The 15,098-nt window shown below is 38.7% G+C and overlaps 1 protein-coding gene across 12 annotated transcripts in view; it reads right to left on the bottom strand.

The window, feature by feature from the left end:
• lyst (lysosomal trafficking regulator) overlaps positions 1 to 15,098 on the bottom strand; it is a 58,712-nt gene that overhangs the window by 40,061 nt on the left and 3,553 nt on the right. For 10 of the 12 annotated variants that reach the window (XM_051415247.1, XM_051415327.1, XM_051415297.1 and 7 more), the window contains exons 3-4: positions 7,245 to 7,336; positions 2,527 to 2,725 (exon numbers count right to left, since the gene is read on the bottom strand). In XM_051415247.1, coding sequence (XP_051271207.1) covers positions 2,527 to 2,725; positions 7,245 to 7,336 — 291 coding nt within the window. Of the gene's footprint in view, positions 1 to 2,526; positions 2,726 to 7,244; positions 7,337 to 9,800; positions 9,921 to 13,236; positions 13,412 to 15,098 lie in introns of those variants that run through there. The other 2 variants (XM_051415334.1, XM_051415343.1) reach the window with 2 other exon arrangements.

Genomic DNA, 15,098 nt, shown 5'->3' with positions numbered 1-15,098 from the left:
TGAGCGGGACATAAAATAAAATAAACCTGTCAATGCTCCCTGGTGGACAAACTATGTAATGGTGACAGTGTTTGCAAATTACCTAGTTTGGTATTTCTGTACTGACATTTTTTGCATCTGATTGGCCAAGATATACACCAATACTGATAAATAAGTATATATATGCAATAAGCTAATATTCACAGATATATCAGCAATCAATCGATTGGTGACGCTCCAACTCTAACCACCTCTGACTGTAGATTAGACATATTTTTATCTTTTGCCATTTGAATTATTCAGTGGATGATGTACCCAGAGATGACAGAAGCCTGACACTTTAACACTTGGTCGGTTAAAAAAACAAAAACAAACCTCCACCCCCTCAGATATGAGACCTTTTTATTAAATGTTTTTACATAACTATAAGTATACTGGTTATGTGTGGAATAGTTTTACTAATGTAAAGAATAAGAATCTTGCTACATTACATAATGAACATTTTACTGGGTTAGGCCTTAGTCATCTTAACAGTGTCAGAACTGGCAGATCGGGTGGCACTGGGTGGGAGTATTTAACAGCACAGTGGAACAAACCATAAAAACACAAATATCAACTAAATTAAAACACAAGATTTATGACTTGAAACCGATTTTGCAAACCACAAGTTCTTATACAGTATACCGCAAAAAAATGTTTATAAAGTAGCCGGCCTTGATTGCCACTGAAGGCTTGACTTCATTCAGGCCACAGCTGACACACACAGCTGGAGCTTGTGATAGACTAGCACATGAATGCATTAAATTCTTTCTCAAAGCTCCCATTAAAAAGAGAAAATACAATAAATGTGTGTGAAATAAGCAAAAAGATATAAAGAGTATGAAGCAACAGAGTCATATTCATCACTCGATCACTAATGAATTTGTTACTTCAAGTAAGCGGATTATAAACGTCTTCTCCTTTAAAAGACATGAACATAACTGAGCTTATTGACAACATCTTTCTCTCTGCAGACTACAAACGCTTTTAAGAACAAATCAGTATTTACATATTGTTGAAAGTCAACCACGCCTAATGGATTCTTTCTTACTTTATCAGTCCACCTCAATTACTGTGTCACACTATAGCTCCACTCCATTTGTCTGTTGATATACTGATGTCGCTGTTGTACTTTGTGTGAAGATAATTTTACATAATCAGCATCAAATCGCTTAAAATCTCATTAACACATCACATTATGTTATATGTAGGTTGACGCACAACTCAGCAACGACACCATGTCTGACGCAGGGAGCTATTGAAGAAAAACCCTTAGGGGTCATATTGCTTTGTCCTGTATTTGACGCTGACCTTTTATGTGCAGTGCTCCACTTGTCACGTGAAACCCCTATAATTCACTCAGGATAGAAACATCTAAATTATTACTTGACCCAGAAACACTCACAGATCAGATAAATACAGTATGTAGTCAGAGCCAGTTAACAGAGCAAACAATACCTGATTCTGTGAGGCCATTTAACATCTAAACAGAGTGCTCACAACTCACTGTCATAGATGGGAGCCAAACAGAGTGGCTACATTTGCCTTTCACTGTACAATATTTCCAACAACATTGTGCCAAACCAACTTCAAACCACATCCGTAAAATCCGTTTTTAATGAGATTTTGGGTATTGCATAATAAGAATAGATATCAATATTGAAGTGACACCCTATTATAAAAGTGATATGATAATGCTGTTCTAAATAGATTTGCATATCAGCATCAACATCCTGCATGCAGCAGCAGCAGCAGCAGCAGAAACCAACTTTCTGCAATCAATCAGAAAATCAAACAGCCCTCTAAAGAGGAAATTGGCCCTGCCCATGGCCAATTTCCTCTTTAGATACAACCACCCTGCATGTAATGGCAACACCAGCCAAAGATGTAGAGAGGCAGCCTAAATTGCCACTAAACAAATACAGAGACAATATTGGCCCTGTGGTGGGTACAGTGTCTAGAAATCAAAATGGGCATCTTGTTTCTCATTTCTCAGTTCAGGTCCAGTCAGTGATTTGTAATCATCTCCTCATGTGATTGAAAAACTCCAGTGGAAATGTCTAACTCAAATTAAAAACCATGTTCTAATCAAGTCCATCTTGTTTGTACAGGATTATAGAGCATCTCACCATTGCACAACACATGTTCACTATGGGTTTTATTGCATTGTGGTCATTAAATACTCCTTTAATCTCACCGGCTGATGTCTGTCTCATGTTTCCATAATCCTTGTTGTTTTTACCATCCTTTTTCAGTATACTGTATCTTTATTGCAAACTCTGTCTGCAATTTAATTTTGATGGAAAAGAGATTAGTTGCAGCAGAGGTTGCATAGGCTTAAGTGCAGAAATTTGAATTTGTCATGCTGATATTGAATTGGTGCATGAAAAAATGTGAGCTTAGTGTGACTATTATGGAATTTAACCACAGTATTAGCATTTACATACATCCGTGGCAGTAGTTGTTGCTAAAATGTTTTAATTCTTCTAATTTTGTTACCATCCTCACCTGGTCAATGATGGCGTCCAGGGTGCTGAGCAACAGGAAGCCCCGTCCCCTGACCAGGTACTCTCCCAGTGCCACCATGTGACTCTCCTCCTCATCTTCCTCCCGTGCCTCTGCTCTCTGGGCCACCGCACTGCATAGTTGATGTACATCAGTCAAGAACTCCCTCGCCAGTGTGTTACTGGCCCCACTCATGTCTGAGCTGCAACACAAGAGATAGATCATTATATACGGACTGTGTCACAATCAAATCTTCCACACATCTGTATAATACCTTGTAGGGTTGTAGGGTTGTGAGGTTGTCCTTCATAAGAGAAAAATCTGTCACTTCTGGGTAGCTGCATGATTTTTAATATCTTACAGTAAATTCAAATTAAAAAAGTGAAATCACCTTCACAGACTTTAATGGCCACATAATAGTCTAGTTATTGTAGTTAAGAGGATATTTATTGCCTGTTCAATTAAGGGTTGCCAGGTTTTATGGAATTTTTCTATGATACCTTTTAATTCAAGTTTAAAGAGCATAAAGTCTTTGATTGAGTTTATTGAAGAACTTTTAAGGAAAATGTGCACATAAAAAATGCGAAAGTAGCAGATATATCACACCACATGTTTTGTCTGTTAAATTTTAAAGCTCACTTAATGCACACTAAAAGCAACAATACCTTTTGCCATAGCAGGTTGAGGTACGTTTAATATGAATATGAATTAGGAAAGAAAAAACTGTTTAGTGTTTAGTGTAAAACCTAGTTCAGTGATGATTATGCATATGTTTGGGATTTTATCTGTAATTGTACTAGCCTGACAAATCTGCTGTTTAATCATATTAATCATTAGGGTAAATATATTAGAAAGATACAAGTACAGTGAGATAAAATAACTCCCTAAAAAAGCCTAAGCTGTACACATGGGTTGTACAATGTCCATCTCAAATTATGCATATGTGATAGTCTTGAAACGTAAACTCATGTAGCTTGAAGGTAAATAAGAAAGCTGTCTTCCTCTTAGAGTGCCTCCAAGCTAGTATTCGATGTCTGCCACAACCACGTGTTCCTCTTAATGTAACTGACAATAAACTGTAGTTCTCAAAATAAGACACACAGCTCACACCTCTCCATTCAGCGTTTAAGATACACCCCCCCCTTCTTCACAGGACAACCCCGATTACAAAGGTCATACCCTAATTCCATCAGACAGAAACCAAATAATGTTCACTTGTACACATTTACATTTCTGCCGTTTAGGTACCGCTCTGATGCAAACCTACTCAACACAACACAATAAAAACAGAATATGCAGAGGATTGCTGGGTTAATAATATCTAAAGCACATATTTCTGGCACTAGCCTCTGTAACATACATTTATAGTCGTTCTTATCTTACCAAACGTTACTGGGTTGGACAATTTCCTTCCAGTCATCTTGAGTTTTCTCCAAGCATGACTGCAGCTCTGCTGGCTGTATCTGCATACCTCCTCACACGACTGCTGACTGAATTTTCTGTTCTCCAGCACAAATTCCATTAAATTGGAATTTCAAATGGAAGCTTTCCAGATTCGCAGCAGATCAGCGTATCACATGAAAGCATGTGATGTCACATGGCGAGGGGACTGGCCTTGTGAATACTGACAAGCCCCCAGTGCCCTGTAGAAGACCTCCGTAATCAACCATTATTCATAGTAACTGTCTTTGTATTCTGTACTACAACAATTGTTCTGGGAATTTTTTATAATGCTCAAAAAGGCCAACTAGGAACAACTAGAAAAAGCACTAAAAAGAGCAAAGAAAGAGGATTGTTAAAGCGTTAAGCGCTCTATATTGCAAGAAGGATATTCTTCTGTTATTTCTAATTCTATTTTTGCCTCTTATCAAGGCTCAGTAGCTTCCAAAAAACACTAAATCTGTCAAGAGTAATTCCATAAAGATGTCTACACAATTATACACAAACCAGGCTTTTTTTCAAATTTGACATCTACTCTATTGTTTTATTTATTGCAGCTCTATTCTTAGTTCTAATTGAGACCACAAGGTTCCCAAAAAATGACTGGCTAAACACGTTATGCTAAATAGTTTCCACTCTTCTACTTCTACTCTTCTTCTTCTATTAAGGAGTCACTGAACAGTTTCTACACCACTGATACAAATTATTTTCCGTCCTACACAGGGGTAAATACTTAGCTCAGACACCGAAACACCTTAGTACAGGATGTAACTCGAGCTTTAAAACTTCCTCTCTGTTTAGACTAACAATAGAAACCGTACACATTATGTACATGGAACAAGATCGGGAAAAAGGTTGTCCAAATTAATGTTTTATTTTATTTGTAAATATGCATTTGTTTACTATATTAGATATTCTTATTATTATCCAGATATATAAAATTTTTAGCCATATCCAACTTTTACTACTAAGTATCTCACACTGTAAACTCAGTTACAATTCGAGTTCAGCGTGATAATTTCGCTTTCGTCTGGGTGAAAGATGTCAGTCCACTGAACGGAGCTTATTTAGGTCACAGGTCACTTTCAAATAGGCCAAAGGCACATCTAAAAAAGGCTCTGACATGCTATCAGCAAGTCTGATCGCATCCCTACTCAAACTAGCACAAAATCACAATTGTTTTTATCTCTCCAGCCTGTCTACATTTTGTAATGGTATTGAAATGAAGGTGATACAGATACTGGAGGAGCGGATGATACAAGTTCAAACAACGATCAGAAAGGAAAATTATATATATAATGTATGTATTATATATGTTTTAATAAACCAGAGCAAATCTGACCTTGCAATACTATTGCTCACCCTGGTTTGACTGCTTAATGTGTAATATTGTAATATATACATATATAATAAAGATAATGTTTGTATTGTATTATCTGAGACACACACATGCAGTACAAGCCTCAGTCAAAAGATAAGCTTTGATCAAACAGCTCATACTGCATCTTCATCTCTAAAGGCTAAAACACAGACATCAACTCTAAGAGGCGAGGAGCAATGTGTTATGTAATATATTATTAAATCATACAATGCCTTCAAAAACAAACAGCTGACATATTGACAGTTCAAGCTGCATCATAAAAAAAATGCCCTACAGTTTTTTTAAAAACACAGTATTTGCTTGTTAAATATGAAAAACATTATTCTGACTAATTCCTCCACCATCTTTGTGCCACGTTTTATCATTACCACAAGACAGTGATTAGAGACTCAGTAAACAGAGATAATGGTTTCCATGATATCACCCCGCTGCAAAACACATCTCTCTCCTGCAGATTACAGATTTTGCGTTTCCCCTCTGGCCAATCATTGGGATGTTCCTCACTCCAACTGAGTTAATTACACAGTAGAAGCTTTATTCTCTCTGTCCCTTTCAGTGTGGCTAAAAGTAACAAAGTATCACTTTCATTTTGTCATAGCAAAAAGTTTAAAGAAGGAAATTTAAGGACACTTTAAGCAATGTATAATATTCAGATATTGTTTGGGTTAGCATGGTGCCAGCTCTTATAAGAGTACACCATACAGCACCTTGAACCAGCAATCCTGTGTGTACCGTGCAAGTGAGTGTATAATTATGTCATGGAGGCAAACATGGTTTACCCACATGATTAACTGCATCAATATATCTGGTTCTACTGCAAACAATAAGAAATGAAGAGTGTCCACACACAACATGAGCAGTGTGTCCCTTTCACTCGGGACTGCGATGAGTTGTTGTGACAGACATTTGTAAATGACAACTGAATTCATAATGTTTGGTTTTATTGTTTGATTGATGCCAATAGAAGCTCTTTGATTAACACGTTTCAGAGATTCACAACGCTACACTAACTCATTTACAAACTGACAATGTTAAAACAAACTAACATACATTTTAAAATCTGCAATATAAAATAACACCTTAAAAGTTTACGACAGTATAACGACTTGAGGATCTTGTGACAAACCCGCTGTTGTTCAATTTCTACAACATCTGATAGCTACGGGCTAATTACTGCAGACAAAAGCTTGAAAAATTAAGAAAAAGGGATGATTTAATGGTTTATCTCGCAGACCGAAACATTAAACTCCATTCAGCTTGTCTTTAAACAAGGACATTATTCCAGGCATTTTGTCCAAAAACCCATTCAATCTAATCACTTTTCAGCAGAGGGAACACATAGCACCCGAATGCTAATGCCCTCACTTAATTCTATGTAGTGTGTGTGTGTGTGTGTGTGTGTGTGTGACACTTATTTACACTGAACAGAATACAAACAAGAGGCACTTGAGGTGCTAATGTCCCACGATTTTCCACATCAATATGTAAATCTATGCAGCAAGGTACTCCAACAGCTAATGCACCATGATTACATAATGTCTGCAACCTCTACTATAGTGGTTGGACATACAAATGCTGAAAATAAATCTGTCACTTCTGCAGTTACTTTTCTTTGGTAAAGACATTAATAAAAGAGCAAAGTAACTGCAGGTATTACACACAGTCCACGTCACAACTGGTGTTAGTTTCACGCAAACATTCAGATGTATAAAACTGACCAATACTGTTAGATCACTAACTCCTGTTTAGTCACCATACTACTAAAGTCTAGTTTTGTCATGGAGGTGTGAATTTAAAACTATGTACTCTTTGAGACTACAGTTGTGTGTGAGTCACTCTTACTGAGACAAAACCTCCATCACAGTACAGTTAAAGATGTTAAAATAATAATGAGACCTACCAGAATTTCAGTGCATCTCTGGTGCTGTGGTTGGGGTGATGCTGCACATAGTGGAAGAGACAGAGGAAATTCTCCAGACCCTGAAGGCTGACCTGATAACAGAGAGAGAGAGAGACACACACACACACACACAGATGAGACATGAATCAAAGCCAGATTATTACTTGCACTCACATTAAGAAGAAGTGAAATGAAAAATGAACTACACAAAAACAGTCCTCTTTTACTTTATAAAGCAAAATGACATTACTCTAACTCATTTTGTTTTGTAGTCGCTATACGTGATGGCACAGTCAATTAGATAGTGATGTAACATCCCCTAATGTCATTATAGACTATTGCTCCAATATTGATTTATCAGGTCAGATGCATTTTATTTCTCCTCTCTAACATCCCAACACAAAAACAATTTAGTTCACAGAAGCACAAGTCATATTTCAGATATTATGGTTTTATCTCTGAACAAACTCCCTTTATTCATGCACAAAATTGAAGGCTCATTACTTAATAATCTGATAGACAGCACTAGTACTGGAGTCTGGGGATACAAAGACCATAAGAAAGAAGAAATCAGCCTTGTCGCAGTGCTGCGGTCAGAGCCTGACTATAGAGGAGGAAACTCTCACCACCAGAGCTGGAAAACACAATTGGGACTTTCTTAACAGTGACACAAGCCACCTGACCGCTTTTAACCGCATTACTGCTTCCAGGGTAGTGTGTTAATACTGTCCCTGGCAGACGTGCAGTTCTCTATGCCAGCGTCCTGCCATCCCTTACACCATACAGGAGGTCGCTTTACGCCGCTGTTAATCTGACACCACTGACTGGATTCATTCAGGCAACGCTGATCTCTGACTGATGTGGCTGCGCTGAGCGTCTCGGTCACAAATCCAAAGAATAGACACCACAAGCACAGTGCCTATCACGTTACACACAGTCTGAACTATTATGGCCAGGAAGGAAACAACCTGGAAGAGCACGTTCATAAACTTAACTCAAATTACAGGGCTATATAGGTTTTTTGTTTTGTTTTATTGGTATTGTTGTTGTTGTTATAAAGGAATGTCTACAGTGGGTTCACTAATGTGGAAAGTTGCTTAGTCAACAGTCTGTACATCAGTGCACACTCTTCTCAATTAGCTATAGATATTAAATGAGTTATCAAAAGATTCCTAAGAAGTAACCATTTTCAAATGCCTCAACTTCTACAGTTAGTACTTTTAATGTAAGGCAACATATGTATATATTGTATAATATTTCCTTTTGCCTTCATCATGAGAAAAAGTGTCTCTACTAAAACATGACCTCAACTCACTTTCAGAAAAGAAAGTTAGCTTGGTAAAAAATAAAATGATATTTGGCGTATTATTATTCACACCAATAACATATATAGTATCTCCGTCTTGTGTTACAGACTTTAAAACAGGTACACTGTTGAGTTTTCGACCATTAGCAGCACTACAGAACAATGTTTGTTCAAGTGCGTCCCCATTTTCTTCACTCACAAGAATGTACATACATTTGGTGATCGTATCGAAGCTATTCTACTGATTGACGGCGGCAGTAGCTAAGGCTGTGAAGGAGGAGACTCCTCGGATGTAAACAATGCAGGATTTAAAATTAGTCAAAACACGGTCTTAGGTTTTATAAGGGAAAAAAAACACATTCAACATAGACCTAGAATATAAAAATATATGAATGAAAAGAATATAAGTTTTGTAAGAAAACTCCACGGAGAACCTCTTGCTTTGAATAAAATATGCATCAACTAACACTGACACTCTGCTTTAAAGGCAGCCTGAAACTAGAACTAGTCATCAACAAACATCATAATATCTTTATTTTTTCAATTTAAGTGTACTTGCACCCCTAGTAGTAGTTTGCACCCGTGGATTGGACTCAGTGATATCTTAGTACAACCACATTATGTCACAGAGACACCACACCAAATCATTTAGCTGCACAGACACAGATTTGAACATAGACTCAATTCTTTCTATTAGCATTACATACATGAGAGCAGAAAGTGACAAAAACAGAAAGTTAGTGACATAAAACAGCCCTTTTAAAGAGTAAATATGGCAGAATTTACAGCTCTCCTTATAGTCTACTTTACAAGCCCTACAGCTATGCATATCTGTGTAAACTGATTTTCTTGTACTCCATGACTAACAAACAGGAGGGAAACCTTTTTAAATCGGTTATTCAGGTGCCTTCAATTTTGTCACACCTCGGTTTTTGCTGCTAACCGTCACAGTGAGGACAGGGACCGAGGCTACTCTTCTGGCACTGTTGTACAGTTTAGTGGTGAGTCAACTTCCTTCCTGTGTCAGAACCGTCAAAACAAGTTTTGTTTTTATGCTAGCACTATGAATGCCATTCACAGAGTTAACAAGAGATGTAACCAATGAAACAGAGATCTAACTAGCGAATATGTAATATTGCTCATTTGTTTAATCTGTGACAGCTTAAAAGATGATGAACACAGATATTCATGTCAGGCATCCTAACATTTTAAGTTGCGGGTGATGAAGGTGCAGAGTTGACCACACTCACCAGGGTCAAGGAGGGGCAGAGAGGGTGACACTTCAACAGCTGAGGCAACAACCCACCCAAGCAGTGAGGGGATGGGTGGGTAGGAAGGTAGGTAGGTGGGGGTCACTGCACACCAGGGGGCTGGACAACATCACACACGGGAGAAGGGAAGAGGAAGAAAAAGAAATGCATGGATCATGAGAGAGACAGGAGAGGACAGGGGTAAAACATGAAAGCTGACAAGAACATAAAGGTGAAAGAAATAAATGCAGCAACAGATGACAGCAAAGATAAACAGGGGGAGTGACTGGCAGGAAATCAAAGATTCAAGGTTGCCAAAACTATTATTAGTTTAATAAATAAGCCCTGGAGCTACGCTGGAGCTGTGCACTCAGTCTATTAAAATTAATCTCCCAAAATGAGCATCTAAAATGACTCGGTTTGTCCTTGTGTTATCAGTGTACCTGATGTGGCCGTATTCCACATATGGGAAAGGGAAACTGAGTGGTTCACGATAACACTAATTTCCCAGAAAGGGGGTTGTTTTTTTTTCCTCTGAGGCTCTAATCCAATATTACAATGCACTCGGCACAAACCAGCAGGGGTGATTTGATAATGGAGGGACTGCCAATACTTATTAATACAGCTTGGAGGGGAAATCAACAGTTCGCAAAGCTCTGAGAACACATTTCTGTAAACAAAAAGAAAGCTTTGACCTTTCCTCTGCAGTGATGAACTTCTTTATTTGCTCATTTGTCATGTAGACATACACAGGCTGTCGGGGGGGGTGAGACATGCAGCTACAGGTTGCCCGTATTGCCACTGGGATGTATTTTTTTCTAGCTATTTCATGATTTGTTGATAGAATAATTAATTTAATATAATCTGACATTTTGGTGATGCAGACCTTTCCTTTCATATTTTACTGGTTAGCTGTCGCTGTGTGAGTACATGGGCTGCCTGGCCAAAGGGAAATTAACTCGCTACATGAATTAATATCCAAGTTGAATGATAAAGGAGACACAGACAGCACAGAGTCATCAGAATTGAGGAAAACAACAACAATCTTGCTTTTAATAATATCTATTATGGTCCAGGTAGGTCAAAGGTAAGTGTACTGCAGATGCACTAAGCACAACTAACAGACTGAATAATTAAAAAGGACACTCAGTGACAGCAGCCATAGTTTACAACAAAGACATTGACAAGTGCATTCATTTGTTGAACATGTTGCTTGAAAGGAAAAAAATCTTCATGTACTTTAGCCCATGTCCTTAAGTCCTCTCATACCCCTTCCCCCAAAAGACAACTATTTTATTCCGGATCTGCATGATTCATGTGGGTCACATTTTCAGGTCGTAAAATCCGGAATTCCTCATTAATCCGTAAAAATCCCATCCCTGTTTGTTTTAACTTTTGCTCCTGTCAGAGGGTGGCTTCACATACGAGAAATGGACATTTGATTACCGAAAGCAAGAGTGAAGTTTTGCGTAATTGCTCAGACGTGGTGACTGTGACCTGTGTCTTTTACACTGCCTTTATCCAACATGGCAATCATGGGAGGCCTAGTCATGGGAGTCTGATGGCTGAGTCACCCTCACTGGTACAGACTTTCCTCTCAAGCTCTCTTTGGATAATTGAGTAGACTACAACTTGGCAGAGGCAGTGAAAGCGATGTGATCCTGTCCTCGTGAGAGAGGACGTGGGGCATTGGTTATGCAATGTTTTTTCCGATTTGAGATCCCTACTGATCTAATTTGACATTTGGGTGATGAGCATCATGAGGAGCCCTTAACGTTCCGCATTTCCTCACAAACTACGAGTCAGAGAGCAAGGCCGCTTCACACAACACCACAAATAACTTTCTTTTTTCCTATTAAGACACACGGCAGAATGTCAAGAGGCTACCATCGAAAAGCATGTTTGTGTTTTTGTCAGTGTCAGGTCCACACTGTCACAAGCGGTGACCTTTATTCGAGCATACTGTGGAGGAAATGAAAATGTGTTGCTCTCTGCTTCATTGTTTTCATTACAGTGAGATAGCGTGCAAGCTGGTGTTGGTCAAAATTACAATAAAGCCAGCCTGCTCTGGCCTTTCTCTTCCCCAGTGAACTGAGAGAGAGAGAGTGTGTTTTTGAGGGAGAGACCTGACTTAATAACATGCCACTGGGTGGAAAAAGCTGAGACAGAGCAACGGTTGGAGTCTGACTCAACCTCGAACGAGAGAAATGAATTATTCATTCATTCAGCCATTCGTGTGGAACAGCTCTGGAGACCGGGGCAAGTAGGTGTTAGGTTGAAACTAAGGACCGAACAATAAATGCAGATGTGAAACAAGTCCTGTGGCCGACAACACGCCTAATGATGCGACTTCACTAAATACACGTATTGGTAAACAATGTGAGGACATGCCTGAAATCATGCAAGTCACACTACATAAAATTAAAATGATCAACAACCTTTGGTGAAAGTAGTGTGATGATCACAAGACATCATGATCAGAGCCTGACTGCACACTTTCTATGTTTGGACCATAGCATATGTAATGTATATGTGCAGCATTGTTTTCTTGAGAAACAATGCTGCTTTTATACATAATGAACACAATACACATATTAGAAACACAAATCATGCAATGGGACATTTCCTAAGATCACACTGATCTAATTTTTGCAGATATAGGCATTTTAATAACTGCTGGATGTGTGCTAGACAATGTGATCTACCCTCAAAACAAAAAGTGAACAATATCATAAATAATTATCCCATTATACTAGACCACTGTATGAAAAGTACAAGAGAGACCAATTAAGGTAGCAATTACTCTCACTGTACTGTGCTCTCAGTTGCTCAGATGTGGAAAATGATCCGTACACATTATCGCTGATTGCTTTAAATAGCTAGAGCCATAATACACAATACAGCTGACCTTAATGCCACGCAACCCACACAACATAATATCTCTGATGACATATTCATAGACGATAGCAGCACAGCCATTTACCAAAATATATCAGAAATAAAAGTATGCTGCATCTCACATTGTTCAGTTCTGACAAGCCAGACAACAACTTTTGGGGATTAAAGGTGAACCAGCACAGCCATCTTTACTTCCTCCTTAGTATTCACCACATCATTTTGCCGTATACTTTGCTCGACAAGTTTAATCTTCTTTAGACTCAGGGCTTTACCACAGAAGGAATGTAAAGCACAGAACTGAGCTTAGAAAGCTAACGACAAGTAATGTGGGTGGAATGTGTGACCAATGTTGTCCTAATTCAGAAAAACACTATAGTTAAGCAGCTTTACACACACACACACACACAAACACACAAGTATCTGTGGTTAGAGATTAAGTAACAATGTACAGACAATGACATTTAAATCGCAGCCAATCATAATTATAAAGTGTCAAAACATAGGATTGAAGTGAGAGCAGCTACAGAGCGACGCTTACAAGATGAGTCAGATCACCCGGCAGGAAAGTGCCTCTTCAAGTGCAGGTCATCCATTTTTATGCAGAAAGATAAATTCAACCAGAATCAACATTATTCCAAGACTGCAACTCACTGGATTTAAAGTGATATATGACTGAAGCAGAGCCAGAATCAATAAACTGGAGCCCTTTGGTACCAGAAGACAAAAAAAAGTGAAGCGCTCCAAAACACCTTACTTTGGTGTTTTGAAACATCCTGTTAGCTCATAATGAAACTCAACAGTTCACAAGCAACAAAACCTGGTCTCTTGCTTGGCTCCTGGCCAGGCAACCAGTCTAATAAATTGACTCTGCTCATCAAGATTCAGAGAGATTGGGCAGTGTCCCCACAGATACTTCGTTGCAAGTGTGCCCAAGGCAAATTTCTTTTGTAGCGGAACACACTGATACGGTAGTTGTGGCTCTATAAAAGGAAAGAAATTCTTAAGAATGGAAAGAAAGGCTTAATGCCGGTAATCCCATTACACAGAAGCTATAATACTTAAACTAAATGCTGCAAATTAAATGCAAATAGTAACTTTGCTTATGGTGGATTTTATATAGTAAATGCCGTTATCTAAGGAGCATCAATGTTCTGAACCACGGCTCTGGTTTATAAACAGAGCTAGGCAGACCAACCACAACTGTTTGCGCCATCTCTGTTAGAGCTGTACAATTAATAGAGATGTTATCAAGAGCTCTGTAAATCACAGGAGCTGCAATTCTTTGATAAAAAGGTAAAATGTGTAACAAAACATAATTATAATGAAGTTCTGTAGTGCAGCAGAGATGCCCTGACCTACAGATCTTGTTCTTCAGATTTAGGTCTTTCAGCAAAGACCACAACAAAATGTCACATGATCATGATTTTAATAGTTATTTTGAGTGAAACAGCAACAATGATTATTCCCACACTAATCGTGAGTCATATTGCAATCAGACTTTGTGTCAAAATAATCACAATATGACATTTTTATCATTTCATGCAGCACTAATCTCTATTGAGACTTTGCTTTATTTTGACCCAAATAAACATGTAATCTGTTTAAGGCATTTCTGCTTTCTCAGAAAAAGTATTCATTGAGAATGATAGTCCCAACCGGAAAACAAAAGGAGGAAGACAAGAGACATAAGGTCAGGGTTTGAACACACCCAATCAAGACACCCCAGTTCTGTTACTGTCATTGTGCTATAAATACATAACAGAAGTACCAGCCAGAGATGAAACCTGATAGAAATGCAGATGAAAAGCAGAGATATGAGAAAACAAGAATGCAAATAAGAAAGGATGAGGGATGCAGAGAAAAAGGAACAAAGGCTGCAGCAGCACCAGTCCTTTTACACTTTTTTTGTGGTACTTTATTGATCGCTGCAGGAGAAGGTGTCTTTCAGCCCTCCACATTTCACACTATAAAGTGTGATCGCAGAATTAGATACAGAGCAGCAGGGCAGAGTCTTGCTGTCTGAGGGGCATTAAAACAGGGGTTTTTCAGTCTGTGGACGGTACCCACGATCCCTTCGTCGTGTTTACCTGTTTGCTGACTGCGAATGACTAACAGACACCACTTCAGGTGGGATGCTAGGAATGTAAAAATATACACTTGTGCACTGAAAGGATGGGCAGAGGGAGCTGCGGAAAAATATCAGCAGTGCAACAGTATCCATGTGAGTGCTATAGCCTGTCAGTGTATGTTCCCATCAGACTCAATCAAGAGGAGAAAGCTACGGTATCAGCAAACTGGAGAGCGAGTACAGCTGTGCTCACTTAACCATCTTTCTGCATCTCATACGCACACAACACTTTGATCACTGGGAAGGTGACAAGCTGGAGGAGCTAACACAGT

This window comes from Dicentrarchus labrax, unplaced genomic scaffold, assembly GCF_905237075.1.
Source record: "Dicentrarchus labrax unplaced genomic scaffold, dlabrax2021, whole genome shotgun sequence".
Taxonomy (NCBI): Eukaryota; Metazoa; Chordata; class Actinopteri; family Moronidae; genus Dicentrarchus; species Dicentrarchus labrax.
This window is presented reverse-complemented; position numbering and strand designations above follow the sequence as displayed.